We start from the raw sequence: 22,597 nt of genomic DNA, 5'->3' as shown, positions 1-22,597 counted from the left end.
GGGCTCATGCCTGTAATCCTAGCACTTTGGGAGACTGAGGTGGGCAGATTACTTGAGCCCAGGAGTTCCAGACCAGCCTGGACAACATGGTGAAACCCTGTCTCTACAAACATATTAGTCACACGTGATGGCGCATGCCTGGAGTCCCAGCTACTTGGGATGCTGAGGTAAGAGAGCCATCTTAGCCCAGGAGGTTGAGGCTGCAGTGAGCCATGATTGCACCACCACGTTCCAGCCCGGGTGAAAGAGTGAGACTGTCTCAAAAATAAGAAATAAATAAAGGATTTTGGTTTGTCAGAGATTTCTGGCATATACTTCAACATATATTTTTGATGTTAATATATCCTATGTGAATGACATAATACATACATAATATCTAATTAATATTTTGATATTGGTGTATCTTTTTAGCTTTGACAGAAGTATCATTACAGTAATAATAATCATAGCTAACAGCTATTAAGTGATAACTATGTATCAGTCATTGTTCTAAGAGCTTTAAATATATTAACTCATAGAATCACCATGAGATGGCTACTATTAGTATCCTTATTTTACAGATGAGGCTTAGAGAGGCTAAGGGTTTACCTAAGGTCACAATGACATTAAGTGGCAGAGGTAGGATTTAAACCTAGGATTCTGGCTCCAAAGCCTGTTCTCTTAACTACATCTTCCTCTTTGTTCACCCTAATCTCCTCTGTACGCTCTAAACTGAAGATGGTAAATGGATTTTATATCATTTTGAAGTGGTTGCCAAGAACTCTGTGCTGACAGAAATGAGAAGACCTCACATCAAGGCTCTACTGAAATGGATGCCATGTTACTAGTGGCTACCTCCAGCCAGGTATTTACTACTCCTGCTTTAAATCACACAAAAGCAGAACCATGTATTCTGCAATTTTACAAAATGTATTCTTAACAGAGTATCTTGGATAAATCACTCTTTTGAATGATAACAATCTTGAAAATGTCAACGGCTAGTTTACTGCAATATAAGACATTTACCTTTCATCATCTTCAAAGATAGGACTGTCATCTCCAGATGCCATGGTTGGCAAAAACAGTCTTTAATCCAATTAGCAGCCAGGAAAGAAAAAAGCAGAATTGCAGCAAAGAAAGATTGAAAGCAACAATGATGACATCTACAAAGGGTTTTTCTAATTTTGCAATCCATTTATTAAATTACATGGAGTTTCAGATGAAACAGCTTCTACATAAAATAGAATTGCAATCTTTAATTCTCAGAGAAAGATGTTACATCATGCAAATCAGTCAGTCATATTTTTCCCTGTTATGGATTTATAATTTCTTAAAGGTATACTTTATCAAAACTAAAGAACAAACTCTCCTTTGTTGCAAGTGTTATAGCATATCAGAGCTGCAAGAGACCTAAGAGATCCTCTGGGTCCTATGCTTTTCAAGTTGAAGCATAAGAAGCCCCAAGGCTATGAGTCAGGGAATACATCAAACTCCAGGATAAACACAATGTATCTTCTGGGAGCATCAATTTGTTAAAGTGGCAACTAATTTAAAATGTAATCTTTATTTTAGAAGGCTACACTATGGTGGAACATAACTTTCAAAATCTGTTTAGATAACTTCAAAGAACTAATGAGTTTGCAAGAAGCAGACAGGGATATGCTCGTCTGCTCTCACAGAGTGAACTTCATTTATCCCCTTACTTAAGCCCATTTAATTTACTAGTGCCAATGATGAATCCACAAAAGTTATGTGCCTTGCTCATGTAACTGGCAGGATCCAACCCAGAACTAGAGCCCAGTACTGTACTATGCAATGAACTAAACAGTAACTGGCTGCAGTGTTAATTAAGCTGTACTAAAATCAGAAGTGCACATAAATTCACATGCATAGGAAACCCTCACATTTGAAGATTTGGGATTAACAGTTTCACTCCTGCCAAAGTATCCTAAATTCAACTATTTTTTGCTTCCAAGATCTATCCTAGTTTAGCCCTTTCCTTAATTAGTGCCTGTTTCCTACAGATGCTCAAGAATGCTCTCTCCTGGTTAAAAATGGGAGACTGCTAACCCTTTCTGTCTGGAAACAGCCAGAAGTCACAAATTATTAAAAAGTTTTTTGTTTGTTTTTGAGACAAAGCCTCACTCTGTCCCCCAAGCTGGAGTGCAGTGGCATGATCTTGGCTCACTGCAACTTCTGCCTCCTGGGTTCAGGCAATTCTCATGTCTCAGCCTCTTGAGTAGCTGGGACTACAACTGCATGCCACCACATCCGGCTAATTTTTTGTATTTTTAGTAGAGATGGGGTTTTGCCATGTTGGTCAGGCTGGTCTCGAACTCCTGGTCTCAAGTGATCCACCTGCCTCGGACTCCCAAAGTGCTGGGATTACAGGCATGAGCCACCACATACCCAGCCAAAAAGATATTAAAGAAGAAATTAGCACTCATAAAAGCAATCCAACGGGCCAGAAAAGCCAAGGATTTTAGAATAAAAACTAGATAAATATTTGTACCTAAAATAAATCTGTTTTATAAAATTAGCAACACACAAATTTGTGAACTTTTCTACTCTTAAGGATTATCCCCTATGAAACCAGAGGGTATCCTACAACAATAAAAACAAAAAGAATACATAGCAATATAATAAGCCAGCCAGGCATGGTGGCATGCACCTGTAGTCCCAGCTACTGGGGAGGCTAAGGTGGGAGGATCGCTTGAGCCTAGGAGTTAGAAGCTGCAGTGAGTGGCTGCAGTGATCATGCCACCGCACTCCAGCCTGGATGACAGAGTGAGACCCTGTCTCAAAACAGGTATCTATATATATACTATATATAATATATAGTTACTATATACACTATATATACTATATATACTATATATAATATATAGTTACTATATACACTATATATACTATATATACTATATATAATATATAGTTACTATATACACTATATATACTATATATACTATATATAATATAGTATATATAGTATCTATATCTATATTATCTAATTAGATATCTAATTAGATAATATAGATAGATAAGATATAGATATATACTATATATAAATAGTATCTATGTCCAAAATAATAATATATATTATATATTATATATAGTAGATACTATATACATACATATATATACACACACACACGTATATACACAATGTAATTATATGTACTCCAGCCTGGGTGACAGAGTGAGACCCTGTCTCAAAACATATATATATATATTATATATATAGATATGATATATAGATCTATTATAGATAGATAGATAGTGTAAGATAGTATAATTACATGTACTCCAGCCTGGGTGACAGATATAGATAGACAGGTAGATAGGTAGATAGAGAGAGATATATATAGATATACATATCTGTTTTGAGACAGGGTCTCACTCTGTTGCCCAGTCTGGAGTACATATAAATACTATATATATATTTATATACGTATTATATTTATTATATATACATATTATATATAATATATACATATTATACATACATATAATATAAGAAATAAGCCAAACAGCATAATATAAACTTTGATAAGGCATCCTTTGTAAATCAGAATGTATTTAGGGGTGCTATTCAAGTTTTGCTCTTCAATTTTCAGAGACTCTAGAAAGTTCAGTAATGTAGGTATTCAAACCTAAAACAATTGCTCTGTTTTCTATTATAAGGAATTCCAAATACTACTAAATCACACTAAGATACAACATCTTAATTATAATACCTTTTCATGGAGAAGTATAAAAGGCAATACCACCAATTATAAGAAAGATTAGAAATCATGATCACATTAAAACATTTTTTCTTCTCTAAACTATGAACAATAATTCAGGCATTCAACAATTATTTAAGGACTACCTAAAAAATAGCAATTTTTAATTCTCCAATAATTAAAAGTGTACATGACAGGAGAGGATTATAAACAAAGATAAGAGTAAGTACTGAAGCAATTATCTGGCAAATTTGAAGCATTCTAATTCTACTTATATAACTATATATCAAAATTGATGTTTCTTCTTAAACAAAGTAACAAATCAATATAAAATTTGTTACTCTCTTTGCCGGTTTTTCTCTGATTAAATAAAATGTTGTTTTAATACAAAGTAATATTTCAATTTTCTTGTTCATGCTATCCATTATTTTAAGCAAAACACTAAAAAAATCTTTTTATAAATGGTTAATAATTATAAAATACTGTTATAATTACTCCTTGGAGTGTGCATGGTGGCTCATCCCTGTAATCCCCGCACTTTGAGAGGCTGAGAGAGGAGAATCATTTGAAGCCAGGAACTTGAGACCAGCCTGGTCAACAGAGTAACACCAAAAAAAATTAGCTGGGTGTGGTGGCACGTGCCTATAGTCCCAGCTACACGGGAGGAGGGAGGATCGCTCGATTCCAGGGGTTTGAGACTGCAGTGAGCCATGACCATGCCACTGCACTCTAACCTGGCCAACAGAGCAAGACCCTGTTCCAAAAGCAAAAAACAACAACAACAAAACAAACGAAATTATTCTTTGGAACATTAAAAGTATATTCAGCTTATAAAAGGCTGAAATACTTCAAATTTTGTACCATTTTAAAAGGAAGAGATTAACTTTAAAAACTGCTTTCTATGCAAGGATTAAAGTGACCACTATCTTATAACAACAGCCTTAACCAAAATATGAGAGAGTCATACAATTTTCAGCACTGGAAAACAAAAAACAATAAAATCACCTGGTCTAGCCTCTCTCCTTCATTATGGGGAAATCAGTAACACATATCCCTCCAAGTGCCATCTCCACTGCCAGTCCTGGGTTCTTATTACCTATCCAACTTTCTCACAAAGCTGTAGAGGGTGCCAATAATGCACACAGAGCAAAGAAAACTTTTCAAATGATCTTACCACAAACAATACTTCCCATCAACAAATCCCATCTAATGTTTAAGAAAAATGTCCAAAATCAACTCTGCCTCCTGCTTTTGGGCTTCTCTATCACCTATCCCAGCAGTTTCACTAGTCTTATGACCTCTGTCAGTTTACACATTCCATTCCAATCTCACCACTTTAAAATTTAATTGAAATTGCTCTTCTGGCTCAAAAGCAGGAGAGCACACATAGAAAACACTCTTAATAGCCACAAATGCAACAGGTTAACAGACTGACATCTGTTTTTTGGCCATTCATATCAGGGAAAATCATTAAAAACCACTAGTCAACTCATCAAATGCACGTAAAAATATGCCCACTAGTGAGTCTTTAGGGAAACATGAAATAAAATAGAGATTTAGGTTAGAGGTCTGAAAGGAAGTAAACATGAATAATTATTCTAAAAGGCACTAAAGCACAGAGATCAATGTTTACTTAAAACAGACTTTAAGATACTTTGGCCCATCAGCTGATTTTTCATTTTGAGAATATCCTCACACAAAAGTCAACTTACTTCTTCCGTAACTGGTGATTCTCTGGATGGTCTATACAAAGTAATATCAGAATGAGCAAATGTAATCCATTAACTCAACAAATAGTTAAATGCCCACCAAATGTTCTGAAAGCACTCCAAAGTCAAATACAGATGGTCCCCGGCTTATAATGGTTTGACTTAATGATTTTCCGACTTTAAGATGGTGCAAAAGAGATACGTGTTTGGTAGGAACCATACTTTGAGTACCCATACAACCATTCACTTTCACTACAGTACAAAAAATTACAGGAGACAGCCAAGACTTCATTGTAACGTAGGCTTTGTGTTAGATGATTTTGCCCAAATGTGGGCTAAGGTAAGTATTCTGAGGACACTTAAGGTAGGCAAGGCTAAGACATGATGTTTGATAGGTTAGGTGTACTAAATCCATTTTCAACTTATAATATTTTCAACTTGCAATGGGTTTATTGGGATATAACCCCATCACAAGTCAAGAAGCATCTGTACATGTTTTTGTTTTTGTTTTGAGACAGGGTCTTATTCTGCTGCCCAGGCTGGAGTGCAGTGGTATACTCAATGCTCACTGCAGCCTCAACCTCCTGGGCCCAAAGGATCCTCCCACCTTAGCCTCCAAAGTAGCTGGGACTACAGGTACACACCACCACACCTGGCTCATTTTTGTATTTATGGTAGATATGAGGTTTCACCATGTTACCTAGGCTGGTCTTGAATTCGTGGGCTCAAGTAATCCACCTGACTTGGCCTCCCAAGGTGCTGAGATTACAGGCATGAGTCACCGCACCTGGTCGTACATGTCTTTTAAATTTTTCTATGGTTTTGTATGATTTGCAGCAGCTATGCTCTGTTTGTTTTCTCAAGGGGAGATGTACCTTCACAACAAAAGTTTTCTTATGATAAATGTCCGGCCTTCAGTTTTTCCATTCAACATTTGAACCTGCTATCAAGAGATACTGTACTAGACGCTGTCAGAAATTTGAAGAAAATCCTTCTTTTTTTTTGTTTTTTGAGACAGGGTCTCACTCTAGTCATCCAGGCTGGAGTGCAGTGGTGTGATCTCGATTCACTGCAGCCTCGACCTCCTGGGCTCAAACAATCCTCCCACCTCAGCCTCCTTAGTAGCTGGGACCATAGACACGTGCCACAACACCCAGCTAATTTTGTAATTTTTTGTGAAGATGAGGTTTCACCATGTTGCCCCAGCTGGTCTCAAACTCCTGAACTCAAGTGATCCTCCCACCTCAGCCACCCAAAGTGCTGGGATTACAGGCATAAGCCACCATGCCCAGCCTGAAGAAAATGTTTCTGTCCTTAAAGAATTTGAGAGTTCAGAAATAAATCCACATATCTGTGGCCAAATGATTTTTGACGAGGGTGCCAACTCTAACTGGTGGGGAAAGAATAGTCTCTTCAACAGATGTTATGGGGAAAACTAGATTTTCATACACAAGAGAATTAAGTTGAACCTCACCTATCTCACACCATATACAAAAGTTATCTCAATGATCTAAATGTAAGAGCTAAAAACCACAAAACTCTTAGAAGAAAACATAGAGGTAAATCCTCATGATCTTGGATTTGGCAATGGATTCTTAGGACACAAAAAGGATAGCAGCAAAAGAAAAAAATAGATAAATTGAACTTCATCAAAAGTTAAAACTGACTGGGTGTGGTGGCTCACATCCGCATTCCCAGCAATTTGGGAGGCCAAGGTGGGAGGATTGCTTGAGCCCAGGAGTTCAAGACCAGCCTGGGCAACATAGGGAGACCCCATCTCTATAAAAAGATTTAAAAACTAGCCAGGCATGGTGGTGCATGCCTGTAGTCCCAGCTACATGGGAGGCTGAAGTGGGAGGATCACTTAAGCCTGAGAGGTCAAGGCTGCAGGTGAGATGTGATTGCACCACTGCACTCCACCCTTGGCAACAGAATAGACCCTGTCTCAAAAAAACAAAAACAAACTAAAATTTTTGTGCATCAAAGGACATTATCTAGAAAGTGAAAGGACAAGGATGAGAGAAAATATTTGGAAATCATATATCTGATAGAGGTTTCATATTCTGAATATATAAAGAACTCTACTGCTCAAAAACACAAAAGACAACCCAATTTAAAAATGGGAAAGGGGCCGGGCGCAGTGGCTCACACCTGTAATCCCAGCAATTTGGGAGGCCGAGGCGGGTGGATCACCTGAGGTCAGGAGTCCGAGACCAGTCACCTGGCCAACATGGTGAAACCCCGTTTCTACTAAAAATACAAAAAATTAGCCGAGTGTGGTGGCAGGCACCTGTAATCCCAGCTAGCTACTCGGGAGGCTGAGGCAGGAGAATCGCTTGAACCCAGGAGGCAGAGGCTGCAGTAAACCAAGATCGTGCCATTGCACTCCAGCCTGGGCAACAAGAGCAAAAGTCTGTTTCCAGGAAAAAAAAAAAAAAAGGCAAAGGACTTCCACAGACATTATTCTAAAGAAGACATACAAATGGTCAATAAGCACATGAAAAGATGCTAAACAACATTAATCACGACAGAAATGCAAATCAAAATGACAATGAAATACAACTTCACATCTACTAGGATGGCTATACTAAAAATAAACAGAAAATAATCAGTGTTGGCAAGGATGTGGAAAAACTGGAATCCTTGTACATTGCTAGTGGGACTGTAAAATGGTGAAGTTGTCATACAAAATGATATGACAGTTCCTCAAAACCTAAACAGAGAATTATTATATGACCTAGCAATTCTGCTGCTAGGAATGCACTCAAAAAGTTTTGAAATCAGCCACTCAGACACCTGTATACTATTGTTCATTGTAGCATTTTCCAATAGCCAAAAGATGAAAACAACCCAAGTTGTCCATCAACATAAGAGTAAACAAAACGCGGTACATACACTTGATCTCAGCCAAAAGGCTGAGAAGTGATAAAATGCATATATATACAAAGGATATTCCTTTTTATTCAGCCAAAATAAGGAGTGATATTCTGACATATGCTATAACATGGATGAACTATGAAAACTTTATGCTAAGTGAAATAGCCAGACAAGGCCGGGCGCGGTGACTCACGCCTGTAATCCCAGCACTTTGGGAGGCCGAGGCGGGCGGATCACGAGGTCAGGAGTTCGAGACCATCCTGGCTAACACGGTGAAACCCCGTCTCTACTAAAAATACAAAAAAATTAGCCAGGTGTGGTGGCGGGCGCCTGTAGTCCCAGCTACTCAAGAGGCTGAGGCAGGAGAATGGCGTGAACCCGGGAGGCGGAGCTTGCAGTGAGCTGAGATCGCACCACTGCACTCCAGCCTGGGTGACAGAGCGAGACTCCGTCTCGGAAAAAAAAAAAGAAAAAGAAATAGCCAGACAAAAAATGACAAATATGATTCCACTTATATAAAATACCCAGAAAAGGGACATTCATAGAGGCAGAAAGCAGATTAGATGTTCCCTGGGAATGGGGGAAGGGAACAATGAGAAGTCTCAGTCTCTTTCATGCTGCTACAAAGGAATACCCGAGGTTGCATAATTTATAAAGAAAAAAGGCTTATTTAGCTCATGATTCTGATGTCTGGAGAAGCTCAAGATTGGGCATCTGCATTTGGTGAGGGCCTCAAGTTGCTTCTACTCATGGCAGAAGGCAAAGGAGAGCTGGCTGTGTAGAGAGCATGTGACCAGAGAGAAAGCAGGACAGACAGCAGGGAGGTACAAGCTCTTTTTATCAAACAGCTCTAGTGAGAACTGATAGAGCAAGAACCCATTCACCTCCAAGGGAGGGCATTAATGTATTCACTGGGGATCAGCCCCCATGACCCAAACACCTCCCATTAGGCCCCACTTCCCAATACTGCCACACTGGGGATCAAATTTCTACATGAGATTTGGTAAGGACAAATATCCAAACCATAGCACAGAGTTATTGCTTAATGGTTACTGTGTTTCTGTTTAAGGTATTGAAAAGTTTGGCAAATAGATAGTGACAATGATCGCACACTATTGTGAATGTACTTAATGCCCCTGAATTGTACACTAAAAAATTGTTAAAATGGCAAATCTATGTTGTATATATTTTACCACTTCAAAAAGTTAATTATATAGGAAAGAATTGTATACTTTAAATGGGTGAATTTTATGGTATGTGAGTTATATTTCAGTAACGTTGTTAAAAAAAAAAACAAAAAAAGAAAAAAAAATGCAGGTGTCCTGGCTGTAGTGTTTCTTGGGATGCAACTGCACCTGTAACCAAAAGATGACAACATCTGTCCTTGTCCCCAATTTCCACTTCACTCAGAAATATCTGTCACATAGATCTCTAAGTTACAAATTCAATTTAATAAGCACATGTCATATTCTAAGTTAATCCAGCATACCAATAGTTATTGGGTACTTATGTACCAGGCTCTGGGCAGGGCACTAACCTCAGAGTGGCAGAGTCTGGAGATACCAAGAGATGATTATAGCACAACAGTGGGAGTGTCCTTAAAAAGGGAAGCAGCATAGGATAGAATGGGCCATAGAGGAAGGGTCCTAGCTCTGCCGTAGAAGGCTTTGGTTTAAAACTTTGGAGAAAGTGGCCAGGCGCGATGGCTCACACCCCGTAATCCCAGCACTTTGGGAGGTCAAGGCGGTCGGATCACTTGAGGTCAATAGTTCAAGACCAGCCTGGACAAAACGGTGAAATCCTGTCTTTGCAAAAATAGAAAAATTTGCCGGGCATGGTAGCGCACGTCTGTAAATCCCAGCTACTCCGGAGGCTGAGGCACAAGAATCGCTTGAACCCGGGAGGTGGAGGTTGCAGTGAGCCGAGATCATGCCACTGCACTCCAGCCTGGGTGACAGAGGGAGATTCTGTCTGAAAAATTAAAAAATGAAACTTGGGAGCAAGAAATTAATCCACTGTTGTTTTTAAACTCTTATGCATGTACTTAATTTTCAAGATTCTATGACCAAACTGGAAAATGATAAATACAAAAAACCCTCTATTTTTGCAAATATTTTATTAAAATGTAAATTTAAAAAGATGAAAAACCATATTCCACTTACTTTCACTGATGGAGATGATACCAAGCATTTGAAACTTTTTACATGTCTTCAAAGAAAGCTTTTTGAGTATCTCATACTTACCCATCAATCTTTTAAAATCCCTTCCCTAGCAACCCAACACCTAAGTTTCAGAGCATGACTTAAACACCAACACGTTGCCACTGTTCATCTAATCCACCTGAATTTTGCCTTAACTTAGGTTTATTCTTACTGGGGACTGAAATGGTTCGTTCAAGATAAACCGAAGTCAGTTTAAAAATTACTAGATGATAGTAGTTACTAAGATGCTCACGGTTCCCTTTTCAGCAAAGGCCCCCAGGTAGGGCCAGCCAATAATGCAAGTCACACTCAAGTGTTGACATCTTCATCTCCGGGCCGGCCTCTTGTGAGGGGGGTCTCCAGTAAAATCACTCGGGAAGCTCCTCGAGCCAAGTATTCCCAAATGCTACTTACTGGAGGTACAAAAAGGAGAATAACTTTTCTGAGGGCCATTTCACAATGTATACCAGAAGCCTTGTGGTATAGACCGTGGATTCTATCTTGTTTTAGAACGAATCTTGTGGGATTCATTCTACAGAAATGATCACGCTCAAAAACCCAGATGCAACGATGCTCAATGAATTACTTTTTGCAATAACTAAAAACTGAAAACCACTTGTACGCTCACCATCAGGGAGAAACTACATTTAGTAAATCACAGTGCAAAGCCATGCCGAGAGAGAGAGAGAGAGAGAGAGAGAGAGAAAGAGAGAGAAAGAGAGAGAAGAGAGAGAGAACTTTATGATGCAGGTTCTGCAAAAACAAGCCCCGCTCATATTACAAGGAAAAACCATCTGGAAGAATATACACCCTCCTGTTAACCCAGCTTGTCTCTGGGGAGCAGCGGCACGGCTGCTTTGCTTGCTTCCTTGCTTTCTGTTCCACGTTTTCGACAGTGACAAGTATTATCTTTAGAGGTCGCGAACAGGCCGGAGGAGGGTGCGGCAGGTCGCGGGGCAGGGCCTCGCTAGGCAGGGACGCCCCCGCACCGCCCCGGGCTGGCCCCGCGCCCCGCCGCACCTCCACCTTTGCCGGCGGTGAGCGGGAGCCGCGTCCCGCCCCGAGGTCTGGGATCACCGGCGGGCCGGCTGGAAGCGTCCGGAACTCACCCAGCGCCTCACCCGCGCGGGTCTCACCGACCGCGCAAACACCGCCCGCCGCCGCCGCCGCCGCCGCCGCCCAGAGATGGCCGCCGCCGGCGCAGCAGGGCCGAGAGCGTGGGGACGCCGGGGGGCTGCGTGCAGGGGTTTCCAGGGTGCGGAGCGGGCGGGCCCGAGGCGTCCGGGCGGGCGCAGGCGCGACACCGACCCCACCCGGTCTGCTGCCTCACCTGTGCTCTGTGGGCCGCGGGAGGCTCTGGGGTAGGTTGCACTAAACAACCGGTTGGTTCCGACTCGGCTACGTAGGCCGCGTGGCCTTGCTCCCCTGGCCGAGAAACAGGCGCAGCCGGCGCGGAGGTTGAAAGCTCTGCAGGCGCGAGTACCAAACGCGCCGACTGTTTGTCGCGCCTCTCAGGTCCCCTGGGGCGACCAGCTCAGGAGGCCACCCCTCCCGCCGCCACGGACCCAACCCTGGTCCTCTGCCTTAGCCGAAGGCCGCACCCTCCGCGCATAGGCCTTCCTCAGCCCCAACCCAGGACATCACTATGTCCCGCAGTGCGTCCAGTCTTCCCGCCGGCAAGTGTGGGTAGGAGCCGGCCGCTGGCCCCGCTCTGGGCTAGACGGTGGGGACATCCTGGCGGGCAAAAACAGCCCTGTGCCTGCTCTGCAGCTATGGGGAAGGAATATCTGTTCATGGCAGCAATAGCATTCGCTCCTTAAAACCTCTTTATGGAGTCTCATTCCTTTTTTAAAGACCCAAACTACTTAAGGTGGGCATGAAGCCCCCATGTGTGATCTAGCCCCTGCCTGCTTGGCTTCATTTAGGTCCTTAAAGGATGCAGGTTTCTTCTCGCCCAGGGCCTCTGCAAATGCTCTTCTCTCTGCCTGGACACTCCTCACCTCTTCCCTGTTGTGAGTGTTCTTCATATATCATTTCTTAGATTACACTATCCTGGCCCATAAGACTTGCAGCATTGCTGGGTGTGGTGGCTCATACCTGTAATCACGGCATTTTGGGAGGCAGAGTGGCGGATCTCTTGAGTCCAGGAGTTCAAGACCAGCCTGGGCAACATGGTAAAAAAAAAAAAAAAAAAAAGAGAATGAGAAAGAAGAAAAGAAAATAATTAGCGGCTCAGGCCTGTAATCCTAGCTACTTGGGACGCTGAGGTGGGAGAATTGCTTGGGCCCTGAAGGGAGGTAGAGGCTGCAGAGAGCTGTGATTGCACCACTACACTCCAGCCTGGGCAACAGAGCGAGACCCTGTTTCATTAAAAAAAAAAACACACACACAAAAAGAAACAGCCGGGCTCAGTGGCTCACGCCTGTAATCCCAGCACTTTGGGATGCTGAGGCAGGCATGGCAAAACCCCGTCACTACTGAAAATACAAAACTTAGAGGGGTGTGGTGGTGCATGCCTGTAGTCCCAACTACTTGGGAGGCTGAGGCAGGAGAATCGCTTCAACCTGGGAGGTGGAGGTTGGAGTGAGCTGAGATTGAGCCACTGCACTCCAGCCTGGGCGAAGAGCAAGACTCTGTCTCAAAAAAAAAAAAAAAAAAAAACAGCCGGGCACGGTGGCTTACACCTGTAATCCCAGCACTCTGGGAGGCCAGGGTGTGTGGATTGCCTGAGGTCAGAAGTTTGAGACCAGCCTGGCCAACGTGGTGAAACCCTATCTCTACTAAAAATGCAAAAATTAGCCGGGCATGGTGGCATGCGTCTGTAATCCCAGCTACTCAGGAGGCTGAGGCAGGAGAATCACTTGACCTTGGGAGGTGGCAGTTGCAGTGAACTGAGATCACCTCACTGTACTGCAGCCTGAGCCACAGAGTGATACTTCGTCTCAAAAACAAAAACAAAAAAAACACAAAGATTGCAGCACCAGGGATTCTTCTTCCTAGCCCCTTTCAGGGTGTGCAATAATTTGTGTAATTTTTGCTTAATGTGTAACTTAACAGTAGACTGAGATCCATGAAGGCAGAGACCATGGCCGCTTGGCTCTCATTCTTGTATGTCCCACATCTGTACCGTGCAGGCCCATGTTACCTCTGGTAAATATTTATTAAATGAATGAATGAATGAAGAGCAGGCCTGGGTAGTGTCTTAGGTGGCCTTGATTTTCAATTTAAGGAGACAGTGTTGCCTACAGAGAGCGAGAAAAGTTGTTGAGTGGGCCATGTGAGGAGCAGTGAATGGTCCCTGTGGAGAGTAGGCCCAGTCATAGAATAGAGACAAGTGAAGGGATTTTGGAGGGTTTTGAGGGCCCAGCATATTTGGGGGCTGCTATGGTTTGAATGCTGGTATCTCCCCAAAATTCATATGTTGAAACCTAAGCCCCAACACATTCATATTAACAGGATGGATCCTTTGTGGGGGAAATTAGTGCCCTTGTGAAAGAGGCTTGAGGGAGCCTGTTTGATCCTTCTGCCATGTGTGGATGCTCTGAGAAGGCACCATGTTTGAAGCAGAGAACAAGCCCTTAGCAGACTGTGACTCTGCTGGAGCCTTGATCTTGGATGTCCCAGCCTCCAGAACTGTGAGCAATACAATTCTACTGTTTATAAATTACCCAGTCTAAGTTGTATTTTTGTTGTTTTTTTTTTTTTTTTTTTTGAGACAGGGTTTTATTCCTGGCTGGAGTGCAGTGGCGTGATCACAGCTCACTGCAGCCATGATCCATGTCCTGGGCTCAAGCGATCCTGCTACCTCAGCCTCTAAAGGAGCTGGGACTATGGCTACATGCCACCACACCCAGCTAATATTTTAAAATTTTTTTATAGACACAGGGTCCCACTATGTTGCCCAGGCTGTCTCAAATTCCTGGGCTCAAGCAATTCTCCAACCTTGGCCTTCCAAAGTGCTGGGATTACAGGCATGAGCAACTGAACCTAGCCTTTCTCCTGCTCCTCCTCCTTCCTCCTTCTTGCTTCTTTCTTCTTCTTCTTCCTCTTCCTTTCTTCTTCTTCTTCTTCCTCTTCCTTTCTTCTTCTTCTTTTTTGAGTATTTTTATCGTTGTTGTTGTTGTTTGAGACAGAGTCTCACTCTGTCGCCCAAGCTGGAGTGCACTGGCATGATCTTGGCTCACTGCAACCTCTGCCTCCCAGGTTCAAGCAATTCTTCTGCCTCAGCCTCCTGAGTAGCTGGGACTACAGGCGCACGCCACCACACCCAGCTAATTTTTATATTTTTAATAGAGATGGGGTTTTGCCATGTTGGCCAGGCTGGTCTCGAACTCCTGACCTCAGGCGATGCACCCACCTTGGCCTCTCAAAGTGCTGGGATTACAGACGTGAGCCACCACACCTGGCCTTTTCAAGTATTTTGTTACAGCATTTTGTTACAGCAGCCAAAATGGACTTAAGATAGGGACATCTAGGCCCTATTGTGTAATTTCTTTCTGCATCTTTATGTTAATGTAAAGAAGGACTGTTTCATCTTTGGGGTTTGTAGGATAGATGCAGTTTTTAGGTGCTAAGCAAATATGTGAGAGAAAGTAGTTAAGAGACAGTAGGGAACAACCTACTGATGAGGTTAACCAGTCTGCAAAGTGATAAAGGCTGATTACCAAGCGAATTATGATACAAGGATTCTACCTAGTGAGCACTGCTTTCTTGTTTGCTACCCTTTACTGAAAGCTTCCTGAAGACAAAGACTTCATATTTATATTTTCTTCTACAGCAGTGTTGTTTGTTTGTTTTTTGTCTTTTTTTTTAAGACAGAGTTTCATTCTGTCACCCAGGCTGGAGTGCAGTGGCATGATCATAACTCACTGCAGCCTCAAACTTCTGGTCTCAAGCAATCCTCCTGCTTCAGCCTCCCAAGTTGCTGGGATTATAGACATGAACCACCAACCCCAGCTGCTGCAGCAGTGTTTTGAACAGAGAGTTTGCAATAAATGATTGTTGAAATAATGAATTGGGGGGAAAGGTAAAAGGCTCCAGAGTGGAAATTCCCAGAGACGAGAAACAGCTAGCTGATTTCTCCTAGTCTTTATTTCTTCTGAGAAACAATCCTGAGATGCTGGGCTAGAACCAGGAAACCCTGGTTGGGGAGCAGCTCAAAGACATTATTGAATGAAGGATATTTTCTTAAAAACTTGAAGAATCTGGATATCTTTTACAAGACCAATAAGGTGTAATTTATTAAATGCTTGTTATGTGACTTATATGCCATTACCTGTAGTTCTCACAACAGCCCAATGATTCTGTTTACCTCCTTTTACAAAAAGACCCAAAGCCCTTCAGAAGTTGCAGGGCCAAGATGGGGAGCCAGGCCTGTGGGATTGGAAAAGTTTATGTTAACAGAGCCTGTTACTAGAAAAGTATTGATTGTGCTTGAAGAAAAATCCGGGCCTACTCTTAGAGGCCTTGGGAACCCCTCTGCCCAGGGGTTTCAGAGTACAGCAGAGTCTGGCCTGCCCATGAGGTACACCCAACTCTGCCCAGAATAGGGAAGGCAGTCCACGATTCCTCCATTGGCTTGTTCTGTGCCACTGTTTCCTCTCTGGGCATAGTTTCTGGGGTACCTGGAATTGAGGAACATACCAGTTTGGGCTGCATTTTCCACCTACCTATCCTACAAGCCCAGGACATCTGAGGTAGTATATTAGTTCATTTTCACGCTGCTGATAAAGACATACTCGAAACTGGGAACAAAAAGAGGTTTAATTGCACTTACAGTTCCATATGGCTGGGGAGGCCTCAGAATCATGGCGAGAGGTGAAAGGGCACTTACATGGTGGCAACAAGAGAAAATGAGGAAGAAGCAAAAGCAGAAACCCCTGATAAACCCATCAGATCTTGTGAGACTTATTCACTATCATGAGAATAGCATGGGAAAGACCAGCCTCCATGATTCAATTACCTCCCCCTAGGTCCTTCCCACAACACATCAAAATTCTGGGAGACACGATTCAGTTGAGATGTGAACGGGGACACAGATAAACCATATCATTCCACCCCTGGCACCTCCAAATCTTATGTCCTCACATTTCAAAGTCAATTATGCCTTCCCAACAGTTCCCCAAAGTCTTAATTAATTTCAGCATTAACCCAAAAGTCTAGTCCAAAGTCTCATCTGAGACAAGGCAGTCCCTTCCGCCTATGAGCCTGTAAAATCAAAAGCAAGCAGCCAAGCATGGTGACTCACACCTGTAATCCCAGCAGTTTGGGAGGCCAAGGTGGGTGGATCACCTGAGGTCAGGAGTTCGAGACCAGCCTGGCCAACATGGCAAAACCCTGTCTCTACTAAAAATACAAAAATCAGCCAGGCGTGGTGGGCGCCCATAGTCCCAGCTACTCTGGAAGCTGAGGCAGGAAAATCACTTGAACCTGGGAGGTGGAGGTTGTAGTGAGCCGAGATCACATCACTGCACTCCAGCCTGGGCAACAGAGCGAGACTCCATCTCAAAAAAAAAAAAAAAAAAAACAAATTGACCACCCTACTAGATTTCAGACTTGCATGGGCCCTGTAACGCCTTTGTTTTGGCCAATTTCTCCCATTTGGAATGGCTGTACTTACCCAATACCTGTACCGCCATCATTGTATCTAGGAAGTAACTAGCTTGCTTTTGATTTTTTTTTTTTTTTTTGAGATGGAGTCTTGCCCTGTCACCCAGGCTGGAGTGCAATGGCATGATCTCGGCTCACTATAATTTCCACCTCCTGGGTTCAAGCGATTCTCCTGCCCCAGCCTCCTGAGTAGCTGGGACTACAGGCACCCACCACCACGCCCAGCTAATTTTTGTATTTTTAGTAGAGACAGGGTTTCGCCATGTTGGCCAGGCTGGTCTCGAACTCCTGACCCCAGGTGATCTGCCCACCTCAGCCTCCGAAAGTGCTGGGATTACTGGTGTGAGCCACCGCACCCGGCCTGGGCCATCAAATTTTAAAGCTCCAAAATGATCTCCTTTGACTCCAGGTCTCACATCCAGGTCAGGCTGATGCAAAAGGTGGGTTCCCATGGTCTTGGGTAGCTCCACCCCTGTGGCTTTGCAGGTACTGCCTACCTCCCAGCTGCTTTCATGGCTGGCATTGAGTGCGACTTTCCAGGCTCATGGTGCAAGCTGTCAATGGATCTACCATTCTGGGGTCTGGAGGGCAGTGGCCCTTTTCTCACAGCTCCACTAGGCAGTGCCCCAGTAGGGACCCTGTGTGGGGGCTCCCACCCCACATTTCCCTTCTGCACTACCCTAGCAGAGGTTCTCCATGAGGGCCCCGTCCCTGCAGCAAACTTTTGCCTGGACATCCAGGCATTTCCATACATCTTCTGAAATCTAGGCGGGGGTTCCCAAACCTCACTTCTCGACTTCTGTGCACCCACAGGTGCAACACCATGTGGAAGCTCCTAAGGCTTGAGGCTTCCACCCTCTGAAGCCACAGCCCAAGCTCTATGTTGGCCTCTTTCAGCCATGGCTGGAGCAGCTGGGACACAGTGTACCAAGTCCCTAGGCTGCACACAGCATGGGGACCTTGGGCCCAGCCCATGAAACCACTTTTTCCTCCTGAGCCTCTGGGCCTGTGATGGGAGGGACTGTTGTGAAGGTCTCTGACATGGCCTGGAGACATTTTCCCCGTGGTCTTGGGGATTAACATTAGGCTCCTTGCTACTTACGCAAATTTCCGCAGGTGGCTTGAATTTCTTCTCAGCAAATGGGCTTTTCTTTTCTGCTGCATCAGCAGGCTGCAAATTTTCTGAAATTTTATGCTCTGCTTCCCTTTTAAAATGGAATGCTTTTAACAGCACCCAAGTGACATTTTGAATGCTTTGCTGCTTAGAAATTTCTCCCACCAGATACCCTAAATCATCTCTTTCAAGTTCAAAGTTCCACAAATTTCTAGGGCAGGGGCAAAATGCCACCAGTCTCTTTGCTAAAACATAACAAGAGTCACCTTTGCTCCAGTTCCCAACAAGTTCCTCATCTCCATCTGAGACCACCTCAGCGTGGACCCTATTGTTCATATCACTATCAGCATTTTTGTTGAAGCCATTCAACAAATTTCTAGGAGGTTCCAAACTTTCCCACATCCAAAGTGTTCCAACCTCTGCCTGTTACCCAGTTCCAAAGTCGCTTCCACATTTTCGGGTATCTTTTCAGCAACATCCCACTCTACTGGTACCAGTTTACTGTATTAGTTCATTTTCATGCTGCTGATAAAGACATACCCAAAACTGGGAACAAAAAGAGGTTTAACTGGACTTACAGTTCCACATGGCAGGGGAGGCCTCAGAATCATGGGGGGAGGCAAAAAGTACTTCTTACATGGCAACAGCAAGAGAAAATGAGGAAGAAGCAAAAGCAGAAACCCCTGATAAACCCATCAGATCTTGTGAGACTTATTCACCATCATGAGAATAGCACAGCAAAGACTGGTCTCCATGATTCAATTACCTCCCACTAGGTCCTTCCCACAACGTGTGGAAATTCTGGGAGATATACTTCAGTTGAGATTTGAATGGAGACACAGCCAAACCATATCAGGTAGGAATAGTAACTTATTACCTGACAGGCAGGACTGTTAATGGAGAGAAACAAAGTCTGAACAGAACATTGTTGAAGGTATTGAACTTCAATATAAAATATACCTGTTCAGGCTGATCCTGCTTTTGAAGGTGATCTCACTCTCACATTGTTACCTTGTTTCCCAGGAAGTACCTAGATGCTGTTCTGACTTCATAAACTGCCTATCAGCAACATCCCCATAGACATCACTGATTTATTTTAAGAGAGCAGCTAAGGCCGGGTGTGGTGGCTCACGCCTGTAATCCCAGCACTTTGGGAGGCCGAGGTGGGTGGATCACCTGAGGTCAGGAGTTCGACAACAGCCTGGCCAACATGGAGAAACCCCATCTCTACTAAAAATACAAAATTAGCCGGGCGTGGTGGCACATGCCTGTAATCCCAGCTACTCAGGAGGCTGAGGCAGGAGAATCGCTTGAACCCGGGAGGCGGAGGTTGTGGTGAGCCGAGATTGCACCATTGCACTCTAGCCTGGGCAACAAGAGCAAAACTCCGTCTCAAAAAATAAAAATAAAAAAAGAGAGCAGCTAAAAGCACTTTCATTCACAATAGTCCATGTTTTCATTGGTCCTTCTTTTGAAAAGGGAATTGTTAATGGATTGACTGATTTTCTTTCTTTCTGTCTCTCTCCCTTTCTCCCAACCTCCTCCTTCTCTTCTTCTTTTTCTTTCTTCTTTCTGCTTCCTTTCTTCTTCCCCTTTCCTTCTTTTTCTTTTCCTCCTCCCCCTCCTCCCTCCTTCTCCTCCTTCTTTTTCCTTTCTTCTTCTTTTCTTCCTCTTCTTCACAGGCTATATTGCTCAGGCTAGTCTTGAATTCCTGGGCTCAAGCAATCCTTCTGCCTCTGCCTCCCGAGTAGTGGGACTGTAGGCATGCACCACCTCCCTTAGCTTGGTTGATTTTCTGAGCTTACTTTTTAAACAGCATGGAGACCAAAATAAAAAGGAAAAGTTAATCTGATATCTACAAATTTTAACATTTTCCATGTTCCCTTCCAGCATTGGTCTAGCATGACTGTTGGCTATGTGTTCAAGGAAGAGGCATTAGCACTTTAGAAACAAGCCCCAGGGCCCAGGATTCTGGCTTCTGCGCCCACCTTAGAGGGTTGTGTGACAGAACCAGTGCCAGTAACCACAGTCTCCCAGTGCTGGCCAGGCTGCCGCTGCTTAGGCACTTCTTTCTCAGCACAAGGAGGCTGTGGCTGTCTCTACAAAAATACGGAAAGGGAACAAGCAGCCAAGTAAGGTGATTGTGTAGAACTTCAGACCAGAAAAGCTTGGACAATTTCAGGAGAAAATAGGTACTGGTCTGAGTTATGTGGAGACTGGAATTTATAGTACAGCCTTAATTAGAGCAAGAGGCAAAGGAAGGTAGTACAGACATGTGTTCCAATTGGTCAAGACCTTTTTTTTTTTTCAGACAGAGTCTCATTCTATCACCCAGGCTGGAGTGCAGTGGTGTGATCTCGGCTCATTGCAACCTCAGCCTCCCAGGTTCAAGTGATTCTCCTGTCTCAGTCTCCCGAGTAGCTGGGATTACAGGCATGCACCAGCACGCCAGGCTAATTTTCTTTCTTTTTTTTTTTTTGAGACGGAGTCTCGCTGTCGCCCAGGCTGGAGTGCTATGGCGCGATCTCGGCTCACTGCGGGCTCTGCCCCCTGGGTTCACACCATTCTCCTGCCTCAGGCTCCCAAGTAGCTGGGACTACATGCGCCCACCACCTCGCCTGGCTAATTTTTTGTATTTTTAGTAGAGACGGGGTTTCACCATGTTAGCCAGGATGGTCTCGATCTCCTGACCTCGTGATCTTCCCGCCTCAGCCTCCCAAAGTGCTGGGATTACAGGCATGAGCCACCGCGCCCGGCCATAATTTTTGTATTTTTAGTAGAAATGAGGCTTCACCATGTTGGCCAGGCTAGTCTTGAACTCCTGACCTCAAGTGATCTGCCTGCCTTGGCCTCCCAAGTGCTGGGATTACAGATGTGAGCCACTGCACTTGGTCTGGTCAAGACTTTTAACACTTTTTATCTTGTTTGAGAAATTTTAAAGCTATAGAAAAATACAGAGAATAATACACATATTCCTGCCTCCCAGAATTGACCATCATTAAATATTGACTTAGTATTAAAATTTTAATAGAAGAAAATCCCAATACTATTACTCTTTTCTCCTTCCAAAAGGCCAACATTCCCTTGAGTTTGGTGTGTAGACTGTGTTAGACTTCCTAGTATAAATTATAGCCTTCATTAGCTGTTAAAACAGATCTTTTAATCTGTGTGTTCCTTCCAAGTCCACAGTCTATAATTTTATATACATGAATAAATGTTCTTGGGCATGATATTCTCCTGCTTTTAAAAATTATTTAAATGGGTTGGACACAGGGGCTCATGCCTGTAATCCCAGTGCTTTGGGAGGCTGAGGTGGGAGGACTACTTGAGGCCGGGAGTTTGAGACCAGTCTGGGCAACACAGTGAGACCATGTCTCTGAAAGAAATATATAGCTTTAAATGGTACCATTAATGGCAACTGGGAATTTGTTTGACAGTAAGAGAGGATTATAGGGAGCTCATCCTCTGGAATTCATATCACTTTCATCATTATATTTACTCAGTACTTATTGGTCATCTGTTACCTGGCAGGTGCTGTGGCAGGGAATACAACAGTGAACAACACTGATCATTTCTCCCACTCATGACACTTACATTCTAGTGGAGGAGGTAGTCACAAAAATATGTACGAATAAATTGTGGTAGCCATTCTTCAAGATGGGCCCCAGGGATCCCCACTTCATGGTATTCATGTCCTTGTGTAGTCCTCTCACATTTTACCACGGTTGGTCTATGTGACCAATAGCATATGGCAGAAGTAGTGATATGTAACTTCTGAGATTAGGTTATAAAAAAGACTGCGGTTTCTGTTTTAGTTGCTCACATGCTGTCTTTGGGCTGTGTACTCTGTGGGAAGCTGCCATGTTATGAGGACACTAAGGCAGCCTGGGGAAAGGCCCACTTGAGGAGGAATGAACTGAGGCTTGCCAATAGCCGCATGAGTGAGTTTGAATGTGAATCCTTTAGCCCCACCTGAACCTTGAGATGACAGTAGCCCAGACCAAAAGGTTGACTGAAACCCCATGAAAGATCTTGTCCAGACCATCCAGCTAAGCCCTACTGTATTCCTGACCCACAGAAACATTGTGATGATAAATGTTTATTTTAAGCTGCTATGTTTTAGGGTAATTTTTATGTACCAATAGATAACTAATACACAGACATTAGCAATAACTAATACACAGTAAATAATTGCAAATTGTAATAAATGCATATACCAATCTGATGGTAAAGCAGATGTCTGTCACAAGAAGTGGTATGGTCAAGTGGTTAATGACATAGGCTTTGGAGCCTGAATGCCTAGGTTCAGATCCTGGCTTTGCCATATACTAGTGTGTGACCGTGGCAAATCATTTCAAAATTTTTTTGGCTTCTATTTCCTAA

The 22,597-nt window shown here is 43.4% G+C and overlaps 1 protein-coding gene across 5 annotated transcripts in view; it reads right to left on the bottom strand.

The window, feature by feature from the left end:
• Positions 1–13,580, bottom strand: part of FAIM (Fas apoptotic inhibitory molecule) — a 32,635-nt gene extending 19,055 nt beyond the window's left edge. Inside the window, exons 1-2 of one of the 5 annotated variants that reach the window (XM_003826546.6) lie at positions 11,822–13,580; positions 1,006–1,065 (exon numbers count right to left, since the gene is read on the bottom strand). In XM_003826546.6, coding sequence (XP_003826594.1) covers positions 1,006–1,049 — 44 coding nt within the window. In that variant the 5' untranslated portion in view covers positions 1,050–1,065; positions 11,822–13,580. Of the gene's footprint in view, positions 1–1,005; positions 1,066–9,827; positions 10,190–11,600; positions 11,752–11,821 lie in introns of those variants that run through there. The other 4 variants (XM_034957492.3, XM_008951946.5, XM_034957493.3 and 1 more) reach the window with 4 other exon arrangements.
• Positions 13,581–22,597: the final 9,017 nt, after the last annotated feature.

The sequence above is a fragment of the Pan paniscus genome, chromosome 2 (assembly GCF_029289425.2).
Source record: "Pan paniscus chromosome 2, NHGRI_mPanPan1-v2.0_pri, whole genome shotgun sequence".
NCBI lineage: Eukaryota > Metazoa > Chordata > Mammalia > Primates > Hominidae > Pan > Pan paniscus.
This window is presented reverse-complemented; position numbering and strand designations above follow the sequence as displayed.